The 15,495-nt window shown below is 40.1% G+C and overlaps 1 protein-coding gene and 1 long non-coding RNA gene across 2 annotated transcripts in view; one reads left to right on the forward strand and one right to left on the reverse strand.

The window, feature by feature from the left end:
- LOC138969446 (ATP-binding cassette sub-family E member 1-like) overlaps positions 1-11,757 on the forward strand; it is a 42,355-nt gene extending 30,598 nt beyond the window's left edge. Inside the window, exon 16 of the mRNA XM_070342233.1 lies at positions 9,995-11,757. Within this exon, the coding sequence (XP_070198334.1) occupies positions 9,995-10,042 (48 nt within the window). The 3' untranslated portion in view covers positions 10,043-11,757. The remainder of the gene's footprint in view (positions 1-9,994) is intronic.
- Positions 4,343-9,148, reverse strand: LOC138969447 (uncharacterized). The gene is made up of 2 exons (XR_011456467.1): positions 8,931-9,148; positions 4,343-5,676 (listed from the first exon to the last, which is right to left on the reverse strand). It is a non-coding gene; the product is annotated as an uncharacterized lncRNA (long non-coding RNA).
- Positions 11,758-15,495: the final 3,738 nt, after the last annotated feature.

Below are 15,495 nucleotides of genomic sequence, written 5' to 3' on the forward strand. Positions count from 1 at the left end.
AAATTTATTCGCCGGCGATCCGATCCGTATTTCCCCTAACACAGTGACCGGACATCACTGAGTCTTTGTTTCACTGGGCGCGCGGGGCGGGGATGTAGCTCAGTCGGTAGCGCGCTGGATTTGTATCCAGTTGGCCGCTGTCAGCGTGAGTTCGTCCCCACGTTCGGCGAGAGATTAATTTCTCAGAGTCAACTTTGTGTGCAGACTCTCCGCGGTGTACACGCAAGCACAAGACCAAGTGCGCGCGAAAAAGATCCTGTAATCCATGTCAGAGTTCGGTGGGTTATAGAAACACGAAAATACCCAGCATGCTTCCTCCGAAAGCGGCGTATGGCTGCCTAAATGGCGGGGTAAAAACGGTCATACACGTAAAAGCCATCGGAATTTCAGCCCATGAACGAACAAACAAACTGGGCGCGCGAATTATCGGACTACAGCTTGGCATTTGTTACCATGTTTAATGTGCAAATTTGTGTGTTTTGAGATACCAGGATAGGCCTACTTTTACCCTTAAAAGCCTGATTTTTGACTCACATGCGAAGCAAAAGTGAGTCTATGTACTCACCCGAGTCGTCCGTCCGTCCGTCCGGCCGGCCGTCCGGAAAACTTTAACGTTGGATATTTCTTGGACACTATTCAGTCTATCAGTACCAAATTTGGCAAGATGGTGTATGATGACAAGGCCCCAAAAAACATACATAGCATCTTGACCTTGCTTCAAGGTCAAGGTCGCAGGGGCCATAAATGTTGCCTAAAAAACAGCTATTTTTCACATTTTTCACATTTTCTCTGAAGTTTTTGAGATTGAATACCTCACCTATATATGATATATAGGGCAAAGTAAGCCCCATCTTTTGATACCAGTTTGGTTTACCTTGCTTCAAGGTCAAGGTCACAGGAGCTCTTCAAAGTTGGATTGAAGTGACCTTGACCCTGAACTATGGAAGATAACTGTTTCAAACTTAAAGATTATGTGGGGCACATGTTGTGCTTTCATCATGAGACACATTTGGTCACATATGATCAAGGTCAAGGTCACTTTGACCCTTATGAAATGTGACCAAAATAAGGTAGTGAACCACTAAAAGTGACCATATCTCATGGTAGAAAGAGCCAATAAGCACCATTGTACTTCCTATGTCTTGAATTAACAGCTTTGTGTTGCATGACCTTGGATGACCTTGACCTTGGGTCAAGGTCACATGTATTTTGGTAGGAAAAATGTGTAAAGCAGTTCTTAGTGTATGATGTCATTGCTAGGTTTAGTTATTTGAGGGTCAAGGTCATGTCAAGGTCAAGCATGTGAGTTGTATGGGCTTTGCCCTTCTTGTTTATGTATTTATTTTCATTTTTTATATTTAGTCAAGTTTTGACTAAATATTTTAACATCGAGGGGGAATCGAAACGAGGGTCGTGGTGTGTGTGCGTGTGTGTGTGTGTGTGTAGAGCGATTCAGACTAAACTACTGGACCGATCTTTATGAAATTTGACATGAGAGTTCCTGGGTATGATATCCCCGGATGGTTTTTGAGTCACTTGAGAAAATGTGACTATGTAATCGGTCAGTGTTAGTCTGTCCGGCCGGCCGGCTGTCCGGCCGGCCGTCCGTAGACACCACCTTAACGTTGGACTTTTCTCGGAAACTATCAAAGCGATCGGGCTCATATTTTGTTTAGTCGTGACCTCCAATGACCTCTACACTTTAACGATGGTTTCGTTGACCTTTGACCTTTTTCAAGGTCACAAGTCAGCGTCAAAGGAAAAATTAGACATTTTATATCTTTGACAAAGTTCATCGGATGTGATTGAAACTTTGTAGGATTATTCTTTACATCAAAGTATTTACATCTGTAGCCTTTTACGAACGTTATCAGAAAAACAAGGGAGATAACTAGCCTTTTCTGTTCGGCAACACACAACTTAACGTTGGGCTTTTCTCGGAAACTATAAAAGTGACCGGGCTCAAATTTTATGTGAACGTGACTCCCAGTGACCTCTACACTTTGACGTCTGCTTTGGTGACCTTTGACCTTTTTCAAGGTCACAGGTATGTCTTGAAGGAAAAAAATTGAAATATCATATCTCTGAAACTATTCATCGGATTTGATTCAAACTTTATAGGATTATTCTTTACATCAAATTATTTACATCTGTATTGTGTTGTGAATAGCAATTTCTTCCTGTCCATCTGATGCCTCATATAATATTCAGAACTGCGAAAGTGACTCGATCGAGCGTTTGCTCTTCTTGTTTTCATTTTTTTGATAAATGTCTTTGATGACGTCATATCCGGCTTTTCGTGAAAGTTGAGGCGGCACTGTCACGCCCTCATTTTTGAGTCACTTGAGAAAAAGTGACTCTATGTAATCGGTCAGTGTTAGTCTGTCCGGCCGGCCGGCCGGCCGGCCGTCCGTAGACACCACCTTAACGTTGGACTTTTCTCGGAAACTATCAAAGCGATCGGGCTCATATTTTGTTTAGTCGTGACCTCCAATGACCTCTACACTTTAACGATGGTTTCTTTGACCTTTTTCAAGGTCACAGGTCAGCGTCAAAGGAAAAATTAGACATTTTATATCTTTGACAAAGTTCATCGGATGTGATTGAAACTTTGTAGGATTATTCTTTACATCAAAGTATTTACATCTGTAGCCTTTTACGAACGTTATCAGAAAAACAAGGGAGATAACTAGCCTTTTCTGTTCGGCAACACACAACTTAACGTTGGGCTTTTCTCGGAAACTATAAAAGTGACCGGGCTCAAATTTTATGTGAACGTGACTCATTGTGTTGTGAATAGCAATTTCTTCCTGTCCATCTGATGCCTCATATAATATTCAGAACTGCGAAAGTGACTCGATCGAGCGTTTGCTCTTCTTGTTTAACCAAATTGGTTGAAATTTTGGTCAAGTAATGTTCGACGAAGCCTGGACTTCGGTATTGCATTTCAGCTTGGTGGCTTAAAATTTAATTTATGACTTTGGTCATTAAAAATCTGAAAATTGTAAAAAAAAATAAGAATTTATAAAACGATCCAAATTTACGTTTATCTTATTCTCCATCATTTGCTGATTCCAAAAACATATAAATATGTTATATTCGGATTAAAAACAAGCTCTGAAAATTAAATATATAAAAATTATTATCAAAATTAAAATTGTCCAAATCAATTTAAAAACACTTTCATCTTATTCCTTGTCGGTTCCTGATTCCAAAAACATATAGATATGATATGTTTGGATTAAAAACACGCTCAGAAAGTTAAAACAAAGAGAGGTACAGAAAAGCGTGCTATCCTTCTTAGCGCAACTACTACCCCGCTCTTCTTGTCAATTTCACTGCCTTTGCCATGAGCGGTGGCCTGACGATGCTACGAGTAAAATGGCATTGCGTTCAGTTTCATTCTGTGAGTTCGACAGCTACTTGACTAAATATTGTATTTTCGCCTTACGCGACTTGTTCGTTTTCTTCTGGGGGGCTTTGCTCCCCTGGGCCTCCTAGTGGGGCGTTGCCCCTGCACCCCACCAGAGCCTGGGTGGCCCCTGGACCCCGGCCTCATTTTCCTTATTTTCAATTCTGATCAGTTTCACCCATGAATTGATTAGACTACGCGCTGCATGGTTTGCTTGCAACTGAAAATGGCTAGTGGCGAGTTACCAAAGGTAATTTAGTATTCATTCACTTATACTTTTCAATGGTACAGTTGGCACAGCAGCAGACATTGAGTAAGCCAGTGATTAAACACTCACTCAGACACCTTGTGTTGAGATAATTTTCCCGAACATGAGGCTTACTGTGCTGCTGATGTGACTTGTGCCACAGACTTGACACACACAGCTGTGTGTTTACATTGCCTGGGGTATTGCTTAAGGGGAGACAGGGTAGGCAAGCACTTTTTTATTTTATTTTGGAAACAGCTTGCTGCTTGTTTGATTTTTGCAAGCAGAATAACCTAATTAAGGGAAACCATTTTAAATTTTGAGTGAAAAGCAATTTTTGGGGGTTTTATTCACCAAAATGTGAAAAAAACGTTATAAAATTTTGCTTTTTTTAAAATGTTGCAGTTTGTGAACCAGTGCATGTTTTGATCCAATTTTTCTTCTTTGCAGCAATATGTGTGTGTTTAATAATTCTGTGCATCGAAAAGCATTTCTAAGCAATATATTATTTTAATTTAGCATTTTCAGTTACCGGTTCAGTTCTGATAAGAAAAATACATGAGATCCTAACTGTCAGACTCATAAAAACCCAACCAATGCACTGAACTCTTATTCCATGCACAGAACTGATGCTGTACAACTCATAAACAACATATACAAAAACTGAACAAATCCATCAAGCCTTTCAAAAGTTGCAACATTTTAATTGTAGCGTTTTGTCTGAAAATTACATTCAGAGAAAACAGCATTTTAAAGATTTGAACCAGTACATACAAAAACAAGTAGCACAGTGCACCCTGAATTCATATGTTTTTATCAGAATGACCACTTTACTATGATGGGGAAATGATTTGACGATCAAATTATCCGGACTTTTTTTTAAAAATCATTTGAAAACTCATCTATGTTAGTGCAGATATGAATCAAAACGAAACTGTCGGACTCATAAAAACACAAGGAATCCACTGTATTCTTATTCCATGCACAGAACTGATGCTGTACAACTCATAAACAACATATACAAAATTGGAACAAATCCATCTAGCCATTCAAAAGTTACAACATTTTAATTACCACATTTTGTCTCAAATTACATGTAGAGAAAACAGCATGTAAAAGAGTCTCACTAGTACCCCGGTAAACTAGTACCACAGTAGAGCTTGAATTAATGGGGTGGTTTTTTTTAACCAGAATAACACTTTAACTATGAAGGGGAAATGATTTGATAATCAAATTATCAGATTTTTTTAATTTAAAAAAAAATCATATGAAAACATTAAAAAAGTCAATTATCTGTGTTTGTGCTGATATGAAAATATTGATCAGAACCAAACTGTCAGACTCATAAAAACCCAACGGATGCACTGATTTCTTATTCCATTGCATAGAAATGATGCTTCACAAATCATCAACAGCATTACATAATTATATATACACAAATGGAACAAAGCTATCAAGCCATTCAAAAGTTGCAACATTTTAATTACAGTATTTCTGTGCTCAATCCTAACACTGCAGCAAATTTCTGTAAAGCTGAATGTCCCTTTCCATGTACCAACATGGTCATACGCGGATTATTTTAAATGCAACTTTACCACCCGAAGCGTTGCAAACACCGGGAGAAGAGTAAACAACTGCAGACTTGAATGGACACTCATATATGCACTCCTGTGCAAATCCTTGGGCTGATGCATCACCTTCTTTCATAATCAGACTGCTATCAGACAAGCATTCAGTACAGGATATAGACCTTTCAGCAATAGATTGAGCTGATCAATGTTGACAAAAGCCCAACACATGTCAGCGGAGTGACGTTGCACAGTACCAGTATCCATATCTGCTTGTGATGGGTCAGAAGATGGCAAAGTATCTGTATCTTCTTATGGTTGGTCAGAAGATGGCAAAGCTGATGTTTCTGCTGTGGAAGAGGGTAGTTCCGGTTTAGCAAACTTTTCCATCAGGTCAATCTTTCTCCTCGCTGCCACCACAGGAGGACTGGTTCTCCCCTTGCTCCAACCTAATAAATACACAAACACTGATTTAATATTTGATACAACTGTCCATGGTTTTTGTTTGTAATAAGCTGCAAATTTTAAGACTCAATATAAACGTCAACAAGTGCTTGTACTTTATTTTGCAAATGACCATGTTACATGGGGTGTACCTCAACTTTTTGGCTAGGCCGGTAAATCAGAAATCCCAATCAGCCCCCAACCACTGAACCAGGCGGGTTTTCTTACAACCACCTCAGCGGCTCGTACCCACATATGTCGGTTGACGAACACACACACACACACACAAAAGACATTCATTAATTTAACAGTGACTCATACTCATTACATGTGGATTTGCACTACTTATTAATACCCAAACACACACAACTTAATGACAAAAAAGTGTATGTTTTAATATATATAATGATAAATAATTGAAAATAAAAGCAGCCACGAAAAAGCAAAAGAAATCAAAGTATTCTCACCCTGTCACACACTAAACCTCACAGAAGGTTATCCCATATATATACATACCAGCCCCTATCACAAAATTTACATGTCAAGTTTACAATGGGATTTGAGTAACCACACAATTCCCGCAGTGGGGCACTGCGGTTATGAAATTAAAGGCCCCTCCTGTTTTTGGAAACGCAGGAGCTTTCTAGTTTGCTGTTAGGTAGATTTTTGGTTCCTCTTTCCTGTCATGCTCTCTTTTTCTTCATGAATTCTTTTCTTTTTTCTGCCTTCTTGCTCATTCACCTGTATTTTTTCCAAAAATCTCTTCTCTTGCCGCTTGTCTCGCGATTCATGTATAGTTTAATCTGTTAGTGTTCTGATGTAAGTCCAGCAGTAGATAGGTTAAGCCTATTTTAACATACTGGAAACTGGTAATCTTCCAGTAGGTATTAATTTAGTTTTACTAAAGCCTGCTGGGACACAAGTAATGGGTTAGTGCATTTGTAAACAGGAATCGCTTGACAAGTGGCCCCCTTCATCCCCCCCTTCCTCGTCCTGATATGGCTCTGCGTAGTCGGCTGGACGTTAAGCAACAAATAAACAAACAAACAAACCACACAATCACATACAATGATACACACAGGAATTAATACTGAAACTAGCTGAATTATTTTCTTTCTTTCTTCCTTTCTTTTCATATTTTTCTTTTAAAATTAATTCATTTCATCACACTTGCTTCCCGCAGTGGGGCACTGCGGTTATGAAATTAAAGGCCCCTCCTGTTTTTGGAACCGCAGGAGCTTTCTAGTTTGCTGTTAGGTAGATTTTTGGTTCCTCTTTCCTGTCATGCTCTCTTTTTCTTCATGAATTCTTTTCTTTTTTCTGCCTTCTTGCTCATTCACCTGTATTTTTTCCAAAAATCTCTTCTCTTGCCGCTTGTCTCGCGATTCATGTATAGTTTAATCTGTTAGTGTTCTGATGTAAGTCCAGCAGTAGATAGGTTAAGCCTATTTTAACATACTGGAAACTGGTAATCTTCCAGTAGGTATTAATTTAGTTTTACTAAAGCCTGCTGGGACACAAGTAATGGGTTAGTGCATTTGTAAACAGGAATCGCTTGACAAGTGGCCCCCTTCATCCCCCCCTTCCTCGTCCTGATATGGCTCTGCGTAGTCGGCTGGACGTTAAGCAACAAATAAACAAACAAACAAACAAACAAATCACACTTGCTATGTATTTGCTTGTTTCTTGTCTGTTGTCTGTTTTGTGTGTGTGTGTGTGTGTGTGTGTGTTCGTTCTGTGTGTGTGTATACATTTTCAGATTTCCTAAACCTAGCACTGTTTGCAGGTGATCTTTATGCTTTTGATTCATGAGTTGCATCCCCAGTCCTTTAGTTTAACTCTTTTTACATTTAGTCAAGTTTTGACTAAATGTTTTAACGTAGAGGGGGGAATCGAGACGAGGGTCGTGGTGTATGTGCGTGTGTGTGTGTGTGTGTGTGTGTGTGTGTGTGTGTGTGTGTGTGTGTAGAGCGATTCAGACTAAACTACTGGACCGATCTTTATGAAATTTGACATGAGAGTTCCTGGGTATGATATCCCCATACGTTTTTTTCATTTTTTTGATAAATGTCTTTGATGACGTCATATCCGGCTTTTCGTGAAAGTTGAGGCGGCACTGTCACGCTCTCATTTTTCAACCAAATTGGTTGACATTTTGGTCAAGTAATGTTCGACGAAGCCCGGACTTCGGTATTGCATTTCAGCGTGGTGGCTTAAAAATTAGGTAATGACTTTGTCATTAAAAATCTGAAAATTGTAAAAAAAAAATTTTTTTTTAAAACGATTCAAATTTACGTTCATCTTATTATCTATCCTTTGCTGATTCCAAAAACATATAAATATGTTATATTTGGATTAAAAACAAGCTCTGAAAATTAAATATATAAAAATTATTATCAAAATTAAATTTCCGAAATCAATTTAAAAACACTTTCATCTTATTCCTTGTCGGTTTCTGATTCCAAAAACATATAGATATGATATGTTTGGATTAAAAACACGCTCAGAAAGTTAAAACGAAGAGAGGTACAGAAAAGCGTGCTATCCTTCTGAGCGCAACTACTACCCCGCTCTTCTTGTCAATTTCACTGCCTTTGCCGTGAGCGGTGGACTGACGATGGTCTTGCTGCGTTGCATTGCGTTCAGTTTCATTCTGTGAGTTGGACAGCTACTTGACTAAATGTTGTATTTTCGCCTTACGCGACTTGTTTTTTCTTTGGTGAAGTAAATTGGATCTATTTTTTTATTCCTTAGTTAATGGAAAAGATTTGACAACAATATTGCTGTCAATGATAGGTTGGTCAGCCATGCTGGTGTAAACCAATCCTTTAGAATTAGAGAACGCTCTCTAGTAGGGTACTTATTTTCCTACGGTCAATGACCAGAAACAGAAACTGTGTCAGTCGTACATCGCTCAGATGCTGCTTCTCAGTTTGACCACAGACAAAGAATAATGATGACATGTTACACCATAGTAAGCTCTCAAGGACTGGCCAGCGAAGAACAATAAAATAGGGGTTGTGAAGACGATATCACAGAGATGATCGAGGGAGGGAGGTAGGGGAGGGGGGGGGGGGGGTTGCGGCGGCGGCATGGTCAGTAAATTGGATCAAGAAACCCGCAAAATACTTCAGACACAAACTGTTTATCATTTACCTGCAAACCCTAACACATTCTTACAACAACAACAACATAACAATGTGCAATAAATCACGTTGTCAAACAAACAAGATCGAAAAGAGAAAGAAGCAAAACCCACCTCGTCGAGTCAAGAATCTTAGAATGTCGTCTGCTTCAATTCGATCATGTTGGTTCATTTCGGAGTGTTGTTACTTCCTTCTACTGTTCGCTGCTGCTGGTTCATCTTTCTCTGATATTTCTTGCCACTATGCCGAACATTTCCAATGTTAGGGTTGTTCTCCGCAGCTCAAAACTTTGAAAAATGCTGCTGAATCGGTGAAAAAGTCATGGATTTGTTGACACTGGGGGACTGATAAGTTGTCTACTGCGCTTGCGCCAAATGCCTTTGACCTACATATATTTGCATATATTAATTCCGGGGTTTCGGTTGGAACGGATTCTCTCTCTTTGTGCCTATGTCAACGGAAATTCCCCAACGGTGATGACGTCATCTTGAAGAACGGAAATTTCCACACAGTTTGAACAGCGAAGGGTCATGTCATGTGCGCACATTTACCAGCACGGAGTATCCAAAGTAGACCATTTTTTCGATTTTTTTGATAAAACACAGACAAAAACAACAAAACATCGGTTTGAAAATGGTTTTATTTACATGAATACATGTCTAAAATGACAAAAGCAGATTATTGAATGCATTCCAGGATGTTCAAAGGTGTGAAAAATGCAACAACCCCAAAAAGGTGGATGAGACCAAAAAAAACTCATTTTGCCTACCCGGTCTGCCCTTAAAGATACTTGCTTCATCTGTACATAATCATGCGTTACTGTTACACCCAAGATTCGTCCAGGCTTATACACGGGATAGGAGCATCCTTCCCCTTGGAAATATACGGAAAATCCATTGCCTGGCTGCTTTGTGTGCAGCCCAGGAGTTGTCTGCAGAAATAATGTGATAACTGATGCCTTCGTCATTCTGTGAAATGAACTTGAAAAAAATTTACCATCTGCATGAAAACCCCGGTCAGACTGACTTTTTTGTAGGTTTGTGAATGGGAGGATGCTGTCATTCCATGTGAAAGCATGGACAGTGGTGGGTTACATAAACATTAACACCAGAAGGAAGGTATCTGTGATGCAGAGACGGCTGATGACGGTGATGAATGCCTGTGGTTGTCTTTGCAGGACGTGGAGCAGAAGAAGGGCGGGAACTACTTCTTTTTAGAAGACTGAGGTTGTCCCAGTGGAGGGACGAATTGCATCGCTTGTGCTCGCCGCCGCGCAGGCACTCAAGGGGGCGGAACTCCGCGCGTTCTCAGACCCGGCACCGCTGGGGCGGAGCGTCTGGCGCCGGCCTCTTTGTGATGGAAGCAGACAGCAACACCTTGACAACACCTGTCATCAACAACACCCTTACAACAACTGTCAACTCTGCAGTGGAGAAGTCTCCGTCGGGCTTGTTGAAAATAGTTCAACAGTTTTCCCTCTGCTTACACTGGGCAAAACTGTGCTTGGTTTGAGCTCACAAAGTTCTGACAATAGCAGGAAACCCTCTGGTTATATGGCAAGTCCGTCTGACCCTCTAATCGTATGGCACCGATGGATGGTAGTCCATTTTAGTCCGTGTGTGGCAAAAGCCCACCCTCCGAAGTCAAAACCTTCTCTCTTTGCTTTTATATCTATGAAGACCAAGCCTGGCTGTCTGTTGTCTGATCTGCGTTCAGGAAAAAGTCACAAGCTTTGCATTTTTGACCCGGGTTACTGCAAGGTCAATTTGACCTGAAGTATAAGCAAAGCTCTTTTCGTAGACATTGACAGTCGGAAGCAGTAGTGACAGATCAATCTTGCGTTTTGTTGATTTTGTACAGTACTGACAACATTCTAAAAGAATTATTTTACTCAGTTTACATATATTTTCCTTTTGGTGTTGGGTCATTTAGTAACTTTTTTTATTTTTCTGTTTTGATATCATTCTGAGGTCAGAAAGAGTAAAGCAGGGAGAAGGTTTTGACTGACAGAGGGTTGCTTGTGCCACACACACATATGTAACAAAACCTAGCTTGACAGAGTGCTACTATTGCGGATAACTTCCTTTCTGTGTAAACCATCCCAGGTTACGCTAGGCTCCTGTTAGCTGAGGACAGACACCTACAATCAACAGCCTGCCTGTTTTCTGGACAGTGTAATGTGGGCATTTATTGCTCATTTCATTTGTAACTGACAATGTGCAAAATTCAGTTGAAATGTCCCACCTGGCACAAGAACCGGGCAGGCTGATTTGGGGTAAATGTCCAAGTGGCAGATATGTGTTGGGTTACATGGTAAGGAAGTTATGTGAAAGTGAATTTCCAGGGCTAACACCTCTCCGGTCCTCGCTGGAAATCTGGTTTTTGAAAACTTTTACAACTGGAAATCCGGTTTCTTAAAGTAACACTTGATTTTGTTTTTAGTTTGGATGGTTGGTGGAGGCAAAATGTGTATTTTATAATTTATTATCATACATTTTGGTACCAGAAGAGGCTGTTCTTTTTCCCTGCCGCCATGAACCCTGGCCTTTCAGGTTTTTCACTTGTTTTTGGTGTTAGCCTTGAATTTCTGATTCGCTTAGTCTGGAGGATGTGGTCAGCAGAGACAGACGTGAAGAGGTGTGGGTTTGCTTGCATCACATTGAGGCCTGCATTTTTATAAAATTTTTCCCCTTGCGCCAGCTACCCTGACACCTGTCTGTGATAAATGGTCACACGTCAGAATCTCTTCTGGCTGACGTGTTTGTGTATGATACAGGTGATTGCTGTCAGAAAATCAGGTGGTGCTTTGGTTCGTGAACAGCCTCGAAACTGGCATACCTTGCTCCGTATTGGGCATTGTGGTCAGTTCTGTTAGATAACTTTTCTGCATGGAAGATAAGTTTGTGTAACACATCCAGTCGGTCTGCCGGGCAATTACTGGAGAAACTCAGTATTTTAATGAATTAAACTTGTTTGTGACTTTGTGAATGCAATGCATTACCCCCTGCGGATTAGGGGGAAGAATTTACCCGATGCTCCCCAGCATGTCGTAAGAGGCGACTAACGGATTCTGTTTCTCCTTTTACCCTTGTTAAGTGTTTCTTGTATAGAATATAGTCAATTTTTGTAAAGATTTTAGTCAAGCAGTATGTAAGAAATGTTAAGTCCTTTGTACTGGAAACTTGCATTCTCCCAGTAAGGTAATATATTGTACTACGTTGCAAGCCCCTGGAGCAAATTTTTGATTAGTGCTTTTGTGAACAAGAAACAATTGACAAGTGGCTCTATCCCATCTCCCCCCTTTCCGCTCTGCGTAGTCGGCTGGACGTTAAGCAACAAATAAACAAACAAACAAATCCCCCCTTTCCCCATCGCGATATAACCGTCGTGGTTGAAAACGACGTTAAACACCAAATAAAGACAGAAAGAAAGCAATGCACACGAAGGATTGATCCACTGCCAAGGGGTAGAGCTGTCGGCAGGGTTCGTACAGAGTCCTTGAACCCTGGAAAACTCCTTGGAAAACCTTTTCCAGGCCTTGAAAAGTGCTTGAAAATAGAGTTTTGTTAAATAGTCATTGAAAAGTGCTTGATTTTTCCAAATTGTTGCCTATACATTTCGTCAGCAGCTTGTCTTATTTAAAAAAAAATGCAACCCCCTTTTTTTTCGTCAAATACAGTACACACATTTTGGGAGAATAAAAGATCGAGTGAAAACGAAAGCAGACGAACTAACTATTACTAGTCACCCGTAGTTGCTTCCCTTCCCGGAAGTTGGCAAGGGAAACAACTACGGAGAACCCTTGTGGCACAGAGGCATGTGACAGACCACATTGCAAACGTAGGTGGAGCTGAGAAAGTGATGTTGTCTAAAAAGCTACTCTACAATGCTGCTAGTGCTCGGCAAAGGTACTCTGAGTACTTGGAGGCAGAGAAAGAGAAGAAGAAGAACGAGACACATGTGCAAAAAAGAAAGGCTGACAATGCGGCTGACCTGCTCAAAAGCGCAGATGCTTTTGCAGAAAAGGCTGAACACACGCAGAACTTCAACTTCATAGCAAAGTCAAATGCTTTGAGGAAAAGTGCAAAAACCAAGAAGGACGAAGTGGCATCTCAGTCTTGAGAAAGAAATTCACCAGAAACTTGATGACTTGAAAAACTGAAGGTAAGCTTGGTGCTTATCATTAGTTTTTGAACATCCAATGATTTAAATCGGCGTGCGGGAAGAGGGTATAATAACTAGCGAGTGTTTCATTGCGAGCTTTGAAGGTAAGAGGGTGCTTGATTTTCTCTTCAGAAGGTCTTGAAAGTCCTTGAAAAGTCCTTGAATTTTAGAACAAAAAAACTGTACGAACCCTGTGTCGGCCTCATCTCATTTCAAGGCATCAAACATTTTATGTACCTTCTCATTTTTCATCAATTACACATCTAACTTATGACATTTTTGTGATAATCATCAGAGATGGGGTTATTTACAAGTTGTTTTGCTGGGATGAATTTAATATAAAAAAAGTTACCAAAATAGGAGGGAGGGTAAGACAGCTATTGGGTTACTTTTTCATTGATTTGATTGATTACCCTTATAATATAAGTGAACCCGTGCATTGCGATGCTTGTTTGGACTTTTGTAATTAAGTGGCTGGTTTCGATGAGTGTGAGAAGTATGCATTGGTTACATTTGGTTCGTGAAATGGCTAGCGCAATCACTGTTTAGGTTGAGGATGATCCCGTCGTGATATAACCCTTCGTGGTTGAAAACGACGTTAAACACCAAATAAAGAAAGAAAGTTGAGGATGTTAAAACAAAGAGCACTTTCTTTTTGACTCGCATGCGAAGCAAAAGTGAGTCTATGTACTCACCCGAGTCGTCCGTCCGTCCGGAAAACTTTAACGTTGGATATTTCTTGGACACTATTCAGTCTATCAGTACCAAATTTGGCAAGATGGTGTATGATGACAAGGCCCCAAAAAACATGCATAGCATCTTGACCTTGCTTCAAGGTCAAGGTCGCAGGGGCCATAAATGTTGTCTAAATAACAGCTATTTTTCACATTTTTTCCATTTTCTCTGAAGTTTTTGAGATTGAATACCTCACCTATATATGATATATAGGGCAAAGTAAGCCCCATCTTTTGATACCAAATAAAGAAAGAAAGTTGAGGATGTTAAAACAAAGAGCACTTTCTTTTTGACTCGCATGCGAAGCAAAAGTGAGTCTATGTACTCACCCGAGTCGTCCGTCCGTCCGGAAAACTTTAACGTTGGATATTTCTTGGACACTATTCAGTCTATCAGTACCAAATTTGGCAAGATGGTGTATGATGACAAGGCCCCAAAAAACATACATAGCATCTTGACCTTGCTTCAAGGTCAAGGTCGCAGGGGCCATAAATGTTGTCTAAAAAACAGCTATTTTTCACATTTTTTCCATTTTCTCTGAAGTTTTTGAGATTGAATACCTCACCTATATATGATATATAGGGCAAAGTAAGCCCCATCTTTTGATACCAGTTTGGTTTACCTTGCTTCAAGGTCAAGGTCACAGGAGCTCTTTCCCGCAGTGGGGCACTGCGGTTATGAAATTAAAGGCCCCTCCTGTTTTTGGAACCGCAGGAGCTTTCTAGTTTGCTGTTAGGTAGATTTTTGGTTCCTCTTTCCTGTCATGCTCTCTTTTTCTTCATGAATTCTTTTCTTTTTTCTGCCTTCTTGCTCATTCACCTGTATTTTTTCCAAAAATCTCTTCTCTTGCCGCTTGTCTCGCGATTCATGTATAGTTTAATCTGTTAGTGTTCTGATGTAAGTCCAGCAGTAGATAGGTTAAGCCTATTTTAACATACTGGAAACTGGTAATCTTCCAGTAGGTATTAATTTAGTTTTACTAAAGCCTGCTGGGACACAAGTAATGGGTTAGTGCATTTGTAAACAGGAATCGCTTGACAAGTGGCCCCCTTCATCCCCCCCTTCCTCGTCCTGATATGGCTCTGCGTAGTCGGCTGGACGTTAAGCAACAAATAAACAAACAAACAAACAAACAGGAGCTCTTCAAAGTTGGATTGTATACATATTTTGAAGTGACCTTGACCCTGAACTATGGAAGATAACTGTTTCAAACTTAAAAATTATGTGGGGCACATGTTATGCTTTCATCATGAGACACATTTGGTCACATATGATCAAGGTCAAGGTCACTTTGACCCTTATGAAATGTGACCAAAATAAGGTAGTGAACCACTAAAAGTGACCATATCTCATGGTAGAAAGAGCCAATAAGCACCATTGTACTTCCTATGTCTTGAATTAACAGCTTTGTGTTGCATGACCTTGACCTTGGGTCAAGGTCACATGTATTTTGGTAGGAAAAATGTGTAAAGCAGTTAGTGTATGAAGTCATTGCTAGGTTTAGTTATTTCATGTAAAGGTCAAGGTCAAGCATGTGAGTCGTATGGGCTTTGCCCTTCTTGTTTTTCATTATTTGTGTATGCTTTGTTATACAAATGTTTTATCGAGTTGACAGTACTAGCTGTATAACTGTTTCTTCAAAACCACAATCAAAATGCTCTTGTGTCAAGTGCCTCTGTGAGCTTTGTTTTGTTTGGTAGTTGTAAGTACCTTATTTCCATGCTTTACTTTGAAAGAAAATGTCACTTTGTGCAAGACATGAAAATGAAGATAAAAGGT

The sequence above is a fragment of the Littorina saxatilis genome, linkage group LG6 (assembly GCF_037325665.1).
Source record: "Littorina saxatilis isolate snail1 linkage group LG6, US_GU_Lsax_2.0, whole genome shotgun sequence".
Lineage (NCBI taxonomy): Eukaryota > Metazoa > Mollusca > Gastropoda > Littorinimorpha > Littorinidae > Littorina > Littorina saxatilis.